Here is a 15,882-nt window from a genome sequence, read left to right as displayed (position 1 = left end):
TGTCCTGGAACTCTCTTTGTAGACCAACCTGGCCTCGAACTCAAGAGATCCACCTGCCTTTGCCTCCCGAGTGCTGGGATTACAGGTGTGTGCCACCACGACCAGGCTCAATCTACTTACTTTTGAAAGACTTCAAAAGTCAGTGAAAGGACCATGGGGAATAGTACTTGCTATGAAAGCCTAAACACCCAAGTAAGTATCCACTGCCCACCTCTCAGCCCTTAACCCAAGGTGAAAGAGAACCAAGTTGTGAAATTTCTTGACTTACACACACGCTAATAATAAAAATTTAAAAAAAAAAAAAAAAAAAAAAAAAGACCTTGGGCTAGAGAGGGCTCAGTGGTTAAGAGCATGTATCTTGAAGAGGACCCAGGTTTGTTTATCCAACCACTCACATGGGGGCTCACAACCATCCATAATTTCAGTTCTAGGAGACCCAGCATCTTTTTCTGACTTCTGTGGGCACCAAGCATGTGGTGCACCATGTTGAAAAAATACTCATGCAAATAAAAATAAAATGGATAAACCTTAAGGAGGGAAAAAAAAAAAAAAAAAGACTTCAAGGCCACTTTATTAACAACACTGACTGACTTGTTTTGCAGCTGTCTGGAGAGGACAGGAAAGCCTGGCATCTCTGCCTTAACTATGCCTGTACCCTCTGCTCCCCTTCTCATTTGGGCCAGTGTCCACTCAGCTGTCTTAAGAAATGATGATCATCTGAGAAGTTAAACCGAAAAGTAGAATACAGAGTGAATTTGACCTACACTTACCTAGTCTGCCTCTCCTAGGCTTACGGCTGAAGACACCTACTAACAATAACTATGACAAGAAAATGACATGAATTTTCCTCCTCCCTTTCCAGTGAGCTTAGGAGAGCCTCCTGGATGCACTACTCAAGGTAGCTCCGCCGTTCCAGGCACACGTCCTCCCAGGCCTGGCTTTCTGCAGGGCACGGGGCTCCAAACTCAGGTCCTTGTACTACCTGAACCGCTGGCTCATCCTCAGTCTATCTACTATCATCTCCATTTTGATGAGCACATTTCCCAACTACCCCAGAACTCTCTTCTCTCCCCAGTGATGGGATCCAACTCAAATGCACATTAGACTAGCGCCTTCCCATAGAGCTACACTCCAAGGTCCTCAAACTTAAAGACATTGATTTCTGAGCCAGGCACATGTCTGTAATCTCAGTTCTCAAGAAGCAAAGGCCAAGTCACAGGATCTAAGCCAGGAGGGCTTCTCCGTGAGTTCTAGGCCAGTCTGAACTATTCAGTGACACCCTCTCAACCAAAAAAAAAAAAAAGGTTGGTTTGTCATGTCTCACTAAACTCCTTTACTCTAGGACAGCATCTACATTTCTTTTGAAATTCATTAACTACATGACCTTTTAAAACAAAAATTCTTGCAAGCTATTTTATGAGTTTTGTGCTCTACATTCTTTTTTCTTTTTGCTTTATGTGTACAAGTGTTTGGTCTATTCCTACCTATGTTAACTACATGCCTAGTGCCCTCTGAGGTCAGAAGTGGGCAGTAGAACCCATAAGGAGTAGCGGAAGGGCTGATTTAATGTGCATTCTGACATGAGCAAGGCTGGCCAAGGACTCTGAGACCAACTGGCCCATGGTAAATTGGACAAGCTGTTACTCATATGAGCCAGGCTTAAGAGGAGTGGTAAAGTTTGACTTAGTGTCTGTTTATGAGCATTTAAGGATCAGATCAGTGTGTGTAAAGGCTAGCAGCTTCAGTTAGCTCCTCCTGGGTGTTTACAGCCTAAGATGGCGAACCTACCGAGATCTCATACCCAGACTAGACAAACTTTCCTCCACACTGGACTCCATAAACAGGACAGGTAAGGTTCCGGGATGCAGCGGTACTGATTAGGAAACCCCCTGTGATTGCAGCTTCATTTCTATGGGCCTTTCCTTTCTCCATCGAGGATGTAACAGATCCCCTGGAACTAGTTAGGGATGATTGTGAGCCATCATGTTGGTGCTGGGCACTGAACCCAGGACCTCTGCTAGCACAGCAAAAGCTTTTACCTCCGGAGCCATCCATCCAGGCCTTCCCACCCACCACTTTTGATAAGGAAAGCAATCATCATAGCCCAGGTTGGTCTCAATTTTAAGATCTTCTACCTCATGAGTACTGAGTACTCAGTTCAGACCAGCCTGAGCTAGCAAAGCGAGAAAGTCTTTTAAAATCTGTATTTTACTGTATTTAAATTATAACCCAAAACTACATACATACACAACTTGTCACATGTTCCAAGAACTCCCTCTACACATTATTAACATTACAGTACGCAAATATGGACTACATACCTCTTTATCATCCTCAGACTTCCTATCATCCTCCTCTTCCTCTTCCTTCTCAGACTTCTCTAATTCCTTCTGCTCTTCTTTCTGTTCTTCTACTTTAAGCTGTTTTGTCAAGCGAGCTATTAACTGGGATTTTAGTCCTTTGGAACTAAGAGCTCGACTTTCTAATTCTTTTCGGAGATCATTTACCTAAATATATGGAGCATAAAAACACAGAAGAAAAAAAGTATGATATAAAAAAACAAATTCTCTTTTGTCTGATCCTTAAAAGTTGTAAATTCAAGACTAGTGTGGTCTACATAGGAGGTTTCAGGCAATGCAATCCAGGGCTACATACAGTGAGACACTGTTTCAAAAAGCCAAAATTAGTGCAAGAGATGCTGATCATCCAGTGCTTTTTGAATATTTAGTAAAATGATAGACTATTTTTGGAAAGTAAATTAAAACACGTGCTCTTGAGAATGTACACAAAGGCACACTGGCCGGGGCACTTGTGATGATGGTCAGAGGACAACCTTCCAGTAGGCAGTTCCTGCCTTCCACCTTGTTGAGGCTGGGTCTATCATTTCTGCTACCTTCCGGATGCCACCATAGCTGTTTTATCTGTGTTCCTGGAATCAACCTTTACTCGTGAAGGCTTGCATAGTGGCATGTTTACCAATGAGCCATCACTGTCCCTTTTGTTTTCCTGAGAGTTTCGTGTAGCCCAGGCTGGTCAAAAGTGCTTATGCAGCAGAGGCAGGGCCTGAATTTCAGATCTTCCTGTTTTCACCTCCCAAGTATTGGGATAACAGACACATATCATCAAACCTAGCTCTCGAATATATTTTTTTTTTCAAAACACAGTTTTTCTGTGTAGCCCTGGCTTTCCTGGAACTCAATTTGTAGACCAAGTTGGCCTCACATACACAGAGATCCGTGTGCCCCTGCCTCCTGAGTGCTGGGATTAAAGGCACATGCCACCACTGCTGGCTTTATTTTACTTTTAATTACAGGTATGTGCATATGTCTGTGTACATGAGTGCTTGTGCCCATAGGCATCAGATCAACCTGGAGCTGGAGTTACAAGTGGTGGTGGGCTGCCCTATGAGTGCTGAGAATTGAACTCCTGCCCTCTAAAGAGGCAATACTCACTCTTAAGTACTTAGCCAACTCTTGAAACCCCCAAACAAGTTGTAAGATGCTTAAAACTATTTTAAGCCAGGTAAGGTGGCACACACAAAGAATCCCAGCATGAGGCCAAGCTTAGCAATACTGTGAAAATCTATCTCAAAGAAATGTTGTTTTTGTTTTTGTTTTTTTATTTTGAGACAGAGCCTCTGTAATCCTGGCTATCCTGAAACTTACTCTGTAGACCAGGCTAGCCTTGAACTCAGAAATTCACCTGCCTCTGCTTCCTGAATGCTGGGGGATTAAAGATATGTGCAACCACTACCCGGCAAAAACAAGTATTTTAGGGCTGGAGAGGTGGCTCAGCAGTTAAGAGCACTGACTGCTCTTCCAGAGGACCCAGGTTCAATTCCCAGAACCCACATGGCAGCTCCCAACTGTCTGTAACTCCCAGAGCTGACACCCTCACACAAACATGCAGGTAAAACACCAATGCACATTAAATAATAATAAATATTTTAACAAAACACAGAATCCATACTGAAGAGAATATAATGTTTAAAAATAATTACACTGGGGCTGGGCATGGTGGCATTATGCCTTTAATGCCAGCATTCGAGAGGATGACACGTGGATCTCTGATTTCTAGGCCAGCCTGGTTTATAGAGCAACTTTCAAGAAAGCCAGGGCTACACAGAGAAACTATGTCTTGAAAAACAAAACCAAATAAATATTACACTGGGAAAACTAATGCTAAGTGAAAAAGGACAATATATACTTTTTATATGTAACACATTACAACTAAGCAATCATCAAAAACCTTGTACTCAGTAAGAAAGAAGCTAGAAGGAAAGAAATTGAGAAAACATTTTATTCCATGTATTTATTTAGGGGAGGGTGTGCTACTGTAGTGGTCAGAGAACAACTGCTGGGAGCGGACTCTCCACCACATAGGTTCTGGGGATCAAATTTAAATCATGAGCTTCAGTGACAAAAGCTTCTATCCACTGAGATAGTTCATTGGTCCCTGCCTATGAATTTTATTAGGTTATATTGAATAGGCATGAGTAAATTTTTTATGTGTAATTGAAAAAAGAAAGTATTTGTTATTAATAATCAAAATATAAGTTGGTTTTGTTTTTGTTTTTTCTTTGAGACAGTGTCTAGCTATATACACTAGGCTGGCTTCAAACTCAGGACTCTCTAGGCTCGGTCCAAGTGCTGGGAATGCATATACCCCTATGCTTAGTTATGTGGGTTTTTTTGTTTTATTTGGTTTTTCAAGACAGGGTTTCTCTGTATTCACAATGAAGACCATGCTGACCTTAAACTCAAGTGATCCCCAGTTCTGGCATTAAACTCATACAGTACTACTGCCTGGCACATATTTTAAAATAAAGAAATTTATAGATTCAAGTCAGGTGCAATGATATGCATCGTTAATCTCAGCACTCTGGAGGTAGGCAGAACTCTTGACTCTGAGGCCAGCCAGAGCTACAGAGTGAGAACAAAAAACAAAATCAAAGATTCATTTAGTTAAATGATACATGCCTATAGACCCAAATATGCATGAGGCTGAAATAGACGGTCCATTAGAGACTAAAAAAGTATTAATATAGCCTGAGCAATATAGTAAGACCTCATTTCAAGGATCAACTGGAGCCTGTCCTGGAACTTGCTCTGTAGACCAGGCTGTCCTCCACCTCACAGAGATCTGACCTGCCTCCCGAGTGCTGGGATTAAAGGTGTGCGCCACCACCACCCGGCTCAACCACCTGCAATTCTACTTCCAGGTAGCAGGTACGCATGTATGTGTTGCATATACACACATGCCTCCTACATACACATACAAGTTGTTGGACATGGTGTTGTTGGTACAGCACTTGGGAGGTAGAAGCAGTGGGATCAGAAGTTCAAGACCATCCTCAGCCATATAGCAAGCTCGAGAACACCTTAGGTCACATGAGACTCTATACTAAAAATAAATGAAACCATTTTTACAAAATGCCTGGCAAGACAGCTCAACAGGTAGAGTGACTTGCCAAAGCACCTGATATCCAAGTTTGATCCTTGAAACTCACGTAACAGAAAAGAAGAAGCAGCACCCACAAGTCGTCCTTTGACCTCTCCACATGTGTTGTGGTAAGCTAATGGCACCTCCCCAAATGTTAAAACAACAAACAACAAAACAAAATATAACTAGAAGAGTATCAAATATTAAATCCAAGTAATGAGGCCAAGTGCCCTAACATGCACTCAGAAGGCAAAGGCAGGTGGATTTGAGTTTGAGGCTAGCCTGGTCTACACATCAAGTCCCAGGCCATGGAGAGACCCTGTCTTAAAAATATAGCTGTCACACAAATCAGCAAGTAATGATGAGTATCTGGTCTGATCAAATTAAAGGCCCACAGAGGCAGAACCACATGATTACTAGTCCAGATTTACTATTAATAAACACTAGCACAGCTGTCTTAATCAAAGATTTTTTTTAAGTTCTTATTTTCTTTCCCAGTTTAATGGTAAACTTACCTACATTTTACTTTGAAATTGATTACAAAAATCAAATTTACCACCAGGTGTAGTGGCCCACACCTTTAATCCCAGCACTCAGGAGGCTAAGGAAGACAGGATCTCTGTGAGTTTGAGGCCAACCTGATCTACAAAGTGAGTTCCAGTACTGCCAGGGCTGTTACTCAGATCCGCGTGCTTCTGCCAAGTGCTGTGATCAAAGGTGTGCGCAACCACCACCTAGCCAGATTTACCTTTTTCTTCTCCTATTCTCCCTTAAATTTAGGTTATTTAGGCATAAAAATCCTGCAATCCCGGTCACTTTCCAAACCAGAAAACAGTGCTGTCAACATAATTATACTGGAAGCCTTGGCAGATACTATATATCAAAACTATACATACAGCCTCGTAATTTATATATGTACAGGCACAATACATCATAGTTATAGAAAACTAGAGCACTTCATTTTGAATGCCCCACACCTTTTTATATTATTTACTTATCTATTTTTGAGTTTTTGAAAGGTTTCTCTGTGTGGCGCTGTCTGCCTTGGAACTAGCTCTACAGGTCTCAAACGCAGAGACCTGCCTGTTTCTGCTGGAATTAAAGGTGTGTGGGCCATCGTGTCCCACCCCCCCACCCCCCCCACCCCCCGCCCCTCTAAAGATAGGGTCTCACTCTATAGCCTAGGCTATCCTAGACCTCACTCTCCTGAAATGCACGGAAATCCTCCTGCTCTTGCCTCCCAAATCCTGAGATAATGGATATGAGCCACCACACCCAGGTTGACGATTTCCTACTTGAAACACTTCTCTCAGTCTCAACACACTGACTAATTTCTGTTCTGAAATTTAAAATTTTAAAGTCGTCTCACTTCGTGCTATTGTGTGCTACATAATATGCACCGTTTTCCATTACCTTCATTGCTTTTGGATCAAGCTTGGACCAATGAGTAGGAGTGGAGATTTCTTTCACTTCGCCATCATCCTTCTCTTCTTCATCCTAGCACACAAAGTTGAGAACAAAATTACCATTCTGAAATCTTCCAATGTCAGTCATTTATTCTTTAAAAGTCTGTTGCTGATCTGTGCAAGGTCACAATGTTTCAGATTGTCTTCTCCTAAAGTTATTCTTTAGGCAAGTCCACATACACACATTCTACCACTTTTAACTGACCACAAAGACATCAGCCAATCAAAGCCAGATCTGTGAAACACAAAAGGGTGATAAATTACAACACAAAGGATATCAGGGATACACAGACACTGCCGGTCTCCACTAACCACACAGTGTGTGATCTTGCCCCAATTTTCAAGCCACCCAAAGACTGATTTAGTCAGACCTTTGAAATGCACCCAAGACGTTGCCACATAGCCTGAAATTTCAAATCTCTCAGACTTGTGGTTGTCCAATTTCAAATATCCATGACTAGAACTGATGACCGTGAAAGAGAAAATTTTTTAAAATTTGAGAAAATGGCAAAATGTTTAAAATGGCTTAATACTGAACCTTGCTCAACAACTGGTCCCAGATTCCAGCAAATAGACCTATGATAAAAACAAAGTTCTGTGCAATATAAGCACAACTTTTTCTCTGAGGTCTCAGCACTCGTAAATTTCAGTTGGCAGAGCAGACAGGTTTATGAGAAGAGAAAATACAACTACCCTGCTGAAAGCTGGATTACCAGTCGCTGTTACCAGTTATGTTCCTCCATGTGTGTCTGTTATGTAGTGTGTGGTGTGCATTTGTGCCTGTGTTCCTGTGCCTGTGAGAAGCGGAAATAGAAAAGGGATTAGCGTTCAGTGCCTGTTCTCCATCAGCCTTCTTGCGTTCACCCTGAAGCTTCTCGACCAGCTGCTGCTTGTATCCTCGGGAGAGGGTTTCCCACTCTGAGCGGGTGGGAAGGCAATGCCAAACATCCGGGAAAAATAAAACCACTGTCTCCACATGAGCTGGAACTGTACGCCCCTTGTGGGTCTCCTCAGGGCGATGGTAGCGAATCTCTGCAAAACGGTACCTGTTGCAAGGGAAGAAGCATGTTGGAAAAAAAATTCTACAATACATTTTAAAGACCCTAGTTCACTTGTAGCACATCAAGTAAAGAAATTTTGCTGCAAGAACTTGAGGTTGGTCTAAAGAAAAAAAAAATTATAGAAGCCATAGTTCCTCTTTTGGTACATTTGTGTCATAGTTTATTGGTTAAAAGAATACATTTCCACAAACATTGCTGGTGTGCTTACAGAGCTACCCATACTTTAGAAAATACCTGAAGAAGCTGGAAAGCTGTTCAGATTTCATGTGCTAAAAAAAGAATATTCTCAATTAAATCGTAAGAAATACACTACAGTACACAAGACAAATAAGCCTCAAGAGAAAATATGGCTGAACAAAAATAATCGGCAACTACATCACTTTATAACAAAGGAATTATAATGAAATGAAGTTCTCTCTGGACGATCTTCTCCAGCTATACATGAAATGAAAAGTATTTTTCAACATTCATCCAATTTCCAAAGAACAGCATAATGAAACATTTAGATTTTCGGTGTATTTTGATTAGTTCTTAATGCCCCTTCCCCAAAACATTTTTGGCACCAAATAAACTTTTGCTACAAATGGGGATTTTCCTTTGAGATTACCTGCACGACCAGTGTTGATAAAATAAGGAAAGGGGAAAGGCTGATTGACAAGAACAGCTACATAAACTATTAGAAAAGCACTCCTAATCAATCAAGAAATGAATTGGTACTTACCATTGTGTGCAGACACTTAGATCAATGCCTGTCAGAGCCTTACAACAACGAATGGCAGTCTTAATCAACACAGAGGGGTCTTTTTCTGGGTTTGGTCCATCCAACGAAGGAGACCAGTGGCCTCCAATGGCCATGGCTTCATCCTTGCCTTTCATGCCCACTAGAAACTAATTCAAAACAAAGAATCATTTACATATATAACATAGCCCATCAAATATAAATAGACACTCAGAAAGGAAAGGTACAAACCTTCCCAATAGCATTTTTACTACCTCTGGTATCTGTCAGTCAAGGAAGAGTTCAGTTCATCATGTTCCACACTGCATTTCAGCAATGGAATAGGATTTACACATCATAACTCAACCTCTAAATATTTCATCAGATAAGAGTTCTTTCAAAGAAACAAGCTATGTTTCAATACAAACTTTAAGGGCAGCCAAGAGATTTTACTAGGCTACGAGTATAAAGCGTCACATTCACAGTTGAACGAGAGAGACACAAATGACATACAGCCACATGCTAAAACAAGAAAAGTATCTCTAAGTATATGGAAGTAGATTATTATAAACTAACAAGATTTAAAATGTGCTTGTTTTCAATTTTGTGTAAACAAAATAAGAACTAAGATAAAGGAAAATACAACTAAAATCAAAACAAATAGTTCATTTTACCTTAACAAGTCTAGCAGGATGCTGAAATCCATCACGGAGTTCTTGTGGGTCTTCAGCAAGAGCACATGACTTATGATATAGATCCTCCATACTAGGGCTAGCCATCAGCATCACCTATGATAGTCAAATAATTCAACCCTGTCAAAAGTCTAGTCATGTAGAAAGAATGAGAAGTACTACGAATTAACCTTACATGTAAGGTTTTTTCCCCCTAAAATGGAATGTAAAATGCTACCAAAAAAAAAAAAAGAAGGGATTTTTCAGATTAACCTTTTAAAACAGAAGCAAACTGACTAAGCAATCTACTAAAAGCTCCCCTGAAGACCAATCTTTAGCACATTTATCCAACATTAAGTTTTACCCAGGTCTATAGGAAGTCATATGTTGCTCAAGATCAACTGGCTCACATTTTTGAAGTTTAAAATGACAAAAACAATAGCCATTGTTTTATAACGTAAGAATTAAGACAGTGGTTAAAATAACATTTTTTAAATAGCTAAGACAAAATCAGGCAGGGATTTGGGTCCTCTATCTAACAACCAGTTTCTAAAGGATAACTCCAAAAGCTCTGAGTTTCAAAAAGTGCATCCCAATGGAATACAAACCTTTGCACTGTACAGGTGGTCAGCATCAGGTGGATCAAGAACAGCCATATTTTTTTCTAAGGACTCTACTTCTCTGTGCATCACATAAAAATTGCAGTAATTCCCCAGTTGAAATGGTCTTGACAGAGGGAAAGCATCCACCCATGTAAACTGAGCATCAAAAAAGTCACTAGGAATATATAAATTCTGATAACGGCGCCTTAGTTCCATCATGTCACAACTGGAACTGAAAAATAGATATAAATAGTGAATAAACAGCCTTAAGACAGAAGGTGATGCATATATTCACTTACTTCTGAAGCTACATAAAGTTTGACAGAGTAAAAATGGACAGATTCAAATCTGAATAAGTACACTGCTAAATAAATGATATCTAAACGTTACTTCTACTTCTGTTTCTTGAGTGTAGCTTATAATTCCTTAGAGAAAAACCTTTAAAATAACTACAACTCCAATTCCAAAGAACATCTAAACAAAAGGAGTTCTCCCTCAGTTTGGAAGTATGCATACCTGAAAATAATTACACTTCATATATAAGTGTAAAAGAAGTGATGAGAGGCACCAAGTTAATATTTGAATACCTTTCAGCCACTTCTAAGATAAGTAGAAAAATACAATTTTCACTGTATAGTAAGTGCCTAGATTGAACATACTTAAATTGAAAAATTCACGAGTCAGGTGTGATGGTACACACCTTTAATCCTAGCACTTCAGAGGCAGAGGAAGGCAGAAGTCTGTGAGTTCAAAGCAAATTCATATGAAATTAAAATCCACATCAGTTCTGATTACCCACATCTACATACCCTTCAATATGAAAGGCATCTATACCAGATTACTATGCAAAGAGGCGATATGTTTCTGGCTGTTTATAACTGACAATAACCTTTAAAAAAGATGTGTGTGTGTGTGTGTGTGTGTGTGTGTGTGTGTGTGTGTGTGTGTGTGTGTGTATACTGTCTCTGTGTTGCTTGTGCACCAGGTAAATACCTGGTGCCAGAGGAGGTCAGAAGAAGGCATCAGACACTCTGGAAATGAACAGCTGTGGTAGTTGGAATGCTTGGTCTGCAGTTGGTAGGACTGTTTGGAAAGGGTTAGGTGTGGTCCTGTTGGAGATGTGTCACTGGAGGAGGTGGTCTTGGAGGTTCCAGAAGCCCATGAGATTCCCAGTAACCTCTAGCTCTGCCTTGTGCTCATGAATAAGCTACTTCTACAGAGCCATGCCTGCCTGCCTGCCTGCTGCCATAATATCTGCTATGATGGTCATGGAATCTACTACACTCTGGAACCATAAGCCACAAATTAAATGCTTTCTTTTATAAGTTGCCTTGTCATGATGTCTCTTTACAGCAATAGAAAAAAAACAAAACAAAACAAAAAACTAAAGGCAGTTGTCATGTAAGTAATGGGAATCAAGTTTGGGTCCTCTGGAAGAGCAAGCTAATATTCTTCAACACTGAGCCATCTCTTCAGCCCTCCAACATTATTACAAATGATAATTTCATTTTCTTTAGTAGGACATTGGGGGAAAAAAAAGAAAGGAAAAAAAAAAAGAAACTCAAGGATATCGAAGATAGGTCAATCTGGTAAAAGAATCAAGATATCTGCTAAGACCACAGTGAATGAAGTGGACAGGCAGGCATGGTGGCACAGGTCTGCCATCCCAGAATCTAGGAGGCAGAAACGAAAGGACTGGTAAAAGTCTGAGGTCAGCAGGTCTACAAATCAAGTTCCAGGGCAGCCAGTGCTACACAGTAAGATCCTGCTTCAAAAAAAAATCTAAGAGTAAAAATAAAAATTGGCAAAAATACCAACCAATCTATATGCAAAATTGTCTTTATTTGAAATTTAAAATAAGAAATCCAATATAAAAGAAAATGTCCTTATTTCAAGTCTAAATTAAGAAATACAAATTGTCGCCGGGCGGTGGTGGCGCACGCCTTTAATCCCAGCACTCGGGAGGCAGAGCCAGGAGGATCTCTGTGAGTTCGAGGCCAGCCTGGGCTACCAAGTGAGTCCCAGGAAAGGCGCAAAACTACGCAGAGAAACCCTGTCTCAAAAACCAAAAAAAAAAAAAAAAAAAAAAAAAAAGAAATACAAATTGTCGGTGGATGTAGCTCAGTAGTAAAATGATTGTGGAATACCTAAAAGGTCCATGTGATGTAAAACACCAACACTTCCCTTCCAAAATAGGAACAGCAGGTATGTACAGCTAAAGCATTTAGGGCTGCTGATATAATACCACTGCTGTTAAGACTCCACTGTCAGAGTAACAGAAATGTGGAAAAATACCACAAAAGCTTTATTTTTTAAATTCATTTAATTTTATATGTATATCTGTAGGTCTGTGTTTATGTGTGTGCACTATGTGCACTCAGGGACCAGAAAAGGGTGTAGGACCTCCTTAAACAGGAGTTAGGAGAAACTCAATGTGGGCGCTGAGAACCAAGCCCAGTTTCTCTAAAAGAGCATCAAGTACTCTTACCTACTGAAGTTTTATTTTTACTGATGTGTTATGTGCAGGCCTGTTTGTGGGTATGTGCACAGGGAGTTGTGAGCTGCGGAAGTGGTGCTGGGGATCAAACTCATGTCCTCGGCAAGGGCACTGCACACTGCTAGGACATTTCTTCAGGCCACTTCCTGCAATTTTATGTTTAAGGAAGAGAAGCGTGTCCAAATTTTCAAACACTAAAATGAACAAGTCATATTTTGCCGCACAGGGGTAACATCTATGATGAAACACAGAGGTTAAGTACAAACAAGCCTTTCCCTTCACACTATCTCATGAACATATTAGTGTAAGGAAATTTTGAGTTCAACAACTACATATGAAGAGCTTTAAAATTTTGATTTGCGCCGGGCGGAGGTGGCACACGCCTTTAATCCCAGCACTCGGGAGGCAGAGGCAGGAGGATCTCTGTGAGTTCGAGGCCAGCCTGGTCTACAGAGTGAGTTCCAGCCCCCCCCCCCAAACTACACAGAAAAACCCTGTATCAAAGAAAAATAAAAACAAACAAAAAAACCCTTTTATTTGCAATTGGTTCACCTGATCTTCTGGAAATTGTGGAAGTCTAACTGGAAAGAACTAGGTTAGTGTATTTCATATTCTATCAACAACTTTTCAGAGAAAAACTGGATACTGACAACAGATGGGAGAAAATAATTCTCCATGTAGCACTATTTTGGAGGCTGGGGAAGTGTTTTTGGATCCTTTTGGGTTTTTCTGAGATATTCCAACTATGTAAGAGTAAGCACAGATTAAAAAAACACTACTATAATGTAAAAATACTTGCTGATTTCACCCCAATTATATAACAATATCAAGGTAAAATTTTCTGGGCATTAAATAACAAATACTTAGTTTCCTAATCAGAACTTAATGTACAGAAATTTTAACATTTGATAGGCTAATATCATGAACGTTCACGTTATCCTTTTTTGAAAGGTAGAAACAGCCTCAGGTCACAGAAACAGACATAGCTACTTGTACAAATGCTGAACAGCTCTAAACACAATGTTTTTAATTTTACTGTTAATCTGTGATTTTTTTAATTTTTTTTTTGTTTGTTTTTTTAAGACAGGTTTCTCTGTGTAGCCCTTGCTGTCCTAAAACTCACTTTGTAGACGAGGCAAACCTCAAATTCAGAGATCTGTCTGGCTCTGCCTCCTGAGTGCTAGGATTAAGGTGTGAGCCACCACTGCCCGGCTGGATTTTTTCATTTTGATTTTTAGGACAGCATCTCTATGTAGTACTGGTTGTTCTGGAACTTGGTATGTAGACTCAGCTGGTCTCCAACTCACAGAGATCCACTCGTCTCTGCCTCCCAAGCGCTGTTATTAAAGGCATATGCCATCACATCCATCTGTTCATCTTTTTTCCACCTGTTATCTATGATCTAGGTGTACCATACTGCTCACTACCACCATGAATTACAGAGGATTTGTAACTGTTCTACACTAAGTCAAGTGCTACAGATATTTAATTAAACTTCATGTTAATTCTCTAAGTTTGTATGAGATTTTGTAGATGAGCTGAGAAATTTAGTTACTTCCTTCTCACTTCAGATTCTAAGGGTTAATCCATTAAAGACACAAGCATGTAAATTGTACAAGTTTGTGTATGTATATAATAGGTCAATGTTTCTATATTTCAGTACCCTGCCACAGTTAATCTTAAAACTGGCTAGACAATTTTATTATATCTTCATCATAGAATGGACTATTTGTGAATTTATCAGTAAATCCTGATCCTATATGATTCTAACCTTAAAGAAAAATTTTATTACAAAAAAGTGTTCTCTAGAAGCTTGCTTACTTATTGGTTGGTTTTGGAACTGGGACCGAATCAAGAGCCTCCAACATTAGACAAACACTCTAGTCCTGAACTATACCCCCAAACCACAGTTGCGTCGTTTAAGTAGCTGCTATCCTAAATGTGCATCCAAAATTAATTCTCTTTATACAGAACTACATTCCAAATTCAAACTGCATTTCTGCCCTCATATAAATAGCACAAAATGTTACTAAATAAATTTTCTAAGAAAATATATCCACCATTATATTCTATACCAAACTACACAAAACTATGACACTAATAATGAAATCAAACAAACAAACGAATGAACACGGCAGGGAAACTCACCAATCTAAAGAAAACTTTGAAAACTGCACTGTGTAGCGGGGCACAACACGTCGGACTCTCCGAGGGGATCGCTCTCTTTCTCTGCGGGGTGACCTCTCCCGGGAACGTTTCCTCTGAGGTGATCTTTCTCTGGATCTGCGTCTTTCTCTGTCCCTTTCACGACTTAAAGCAAGGATGTCTAAAATCACTCTGGGGCCCACGGGATGGCTCAGCAGGTGCAGGCTCTGCTGTCAGGCCTGAGGACCCGAGTTTCATTCCCAGAACCCACGCGGTAGAAGAGGACACACTCCCCCTAGTTTTCCTCTGACCTTCACATATATACCATGGCATGGGACCAGACGCAAATGAAATAAATGCAGTAAAAATAAAATCACTCATATTCATTGGCATTATGAAGTAGCACTTGCCAGGCATGGCGGTATACACCTGTAATCCTAGCACTCAGAAGCAGAGGCAAGTGAATCTAGAAGTTCCAGGCCACCCAAGGCTGTATAGTTAAACACAAATAAATGGTTCTAATTTTTTTCTTTCTTTTACTTATTTATTTGTTAATTTTTGACAGAGTCTTGTTATATAGACCAGGCTGGTTTGGTACTCACTATGTAGTCCAGGATTGTTTCAGGCCTTGAACTTAGAGGAACTTCTAATTTGTTTTTTATTTTATGTCTACGAGTACTTTGTCTGCGTGCGTGTGCACCACATGCATGCCTGAGAAAGGCAGAGGAGAGAATCAGAAGCCTCAGAACTGCCACCACATGGATGCTGGGAACCAGCCCTGGGTCCACGGCAGAGCAAACAGTGCTCTTACCTTGAAGCCATTTCTCCAGCCCACAAGTTACTTTCAAACATACCTTCGGTCATCTTTCCTATTAGGTACTTGATCCCCGCGGTCACTTCGTCCTGAAAATCTAGACGGCGGATCTAGTCTCCGGGCCGGCTGAGGCTGTGACACTATTCGGACAGGAGGCTGCAATAAGCCAGCTTCAAAGGACAGAGAAGAAAAACAGAACAGTTCATTAAACAAAGCTCAGCACACACCACAAGGCTGAGGAAGATAGATAACCAAGTGAGTGGGTTCACCCAAGTGGTCAGTTTCCCAAGTCAACAAAATACATAGTTATTTCTAAAGGAAGAGGTATTGTTTAGTGGTTTCTCCCTGGTGCCAAAACATAAAAATTTCCTTTTTAAAATAACATAGTTATCTACTTTTCCACATAGGACTTTAAGTCAACTTCTTTGAAAGTACAATGGAAGCAGACTAGGGATAAATCTATGTC

The 15,882-nt window shown here is 40.3% G+C and overlaps 1 protein-coding gene and 1 non-coding gene across 7 annotated transcripts in view; both read right to left on the bottom strand.

The window, feature by feature from the left end:
* The window catches only part of Ccar1 (cell division cycle and apoptosis regulator 1), a 51,826-nt gene that overhangs the window by 15,699 nt on the left and 20,245 nt on the right, over nt 1-15,882 (bottom strand). For 3 of the 6 annotated variants that reach the window (XM_076557140.1, XM_076557141.1, XM_006972731.4), the window contains exons 9-16: nt 15,457-15,586; nt 14,606-14,767; nt 9,967-10,192; nt 9,362-9,475; nt 8,691-8,857; nt 7,744-7,954; nt 6,856-6,939; nt 2,322-2,507 (exon numbers count right to left, since the gene is read on the bottom strand). In XM_076557140.1, the coding sequence (XP_076413255.1) occupies nt 2,322-2,507; nt 6,856-6,939; nt 7,744-7,954; nt 8,691-8,857; nt 9,362-9,475; nt 9,967-10,192; nt 14,606-14,767; nt 15,457-15,586 (1,280 nt within the window). The remainder of the gene's footprint in view (nt 1-2,321; nt 2,508-6,855; nt 6,940-7,743; nt 7,955-8,690; nt 8,858-9,361; nt 9,476-9,966; nt 10,193-14,605; nt 14,768-15,456; nt 15,587-15,882) is intronic. The other 3 variants (XM_076557142.1, XM_076557143.1, XM_076557144.1) reach the window with 2 other exon arrangements.
* Nucleotides 8,987-9,051, bottom strand: LOC121824899 (small nucleolar RNA SNORD98). The gene has a single exon (XR_006066905.1). It is a non-coding gene; the product is annotated as a small nucleolar RNA SNORD98 (small nucleolar RNA).

This window comes from Peromyscus maniculatus, chromosome 21, assembly GCF_049852395.1.
Source record: "Peromyscus maniculatus bairdii isolate BWxNUB_F1_BW_parent chromosome 21, HU_Pman_BW_mat_3.1, whole genome shotgun sequence".
Classification (NCBI taxonomy): Eukaryota; Metazoa; Chordata; class Mammalia; order Rodentia; family Cricetidae; genus Peromyscus; species Peromyscus maniculatus.
This window is presented reverse-complemented; position numbering and strand designations above follow the sequence as displayed.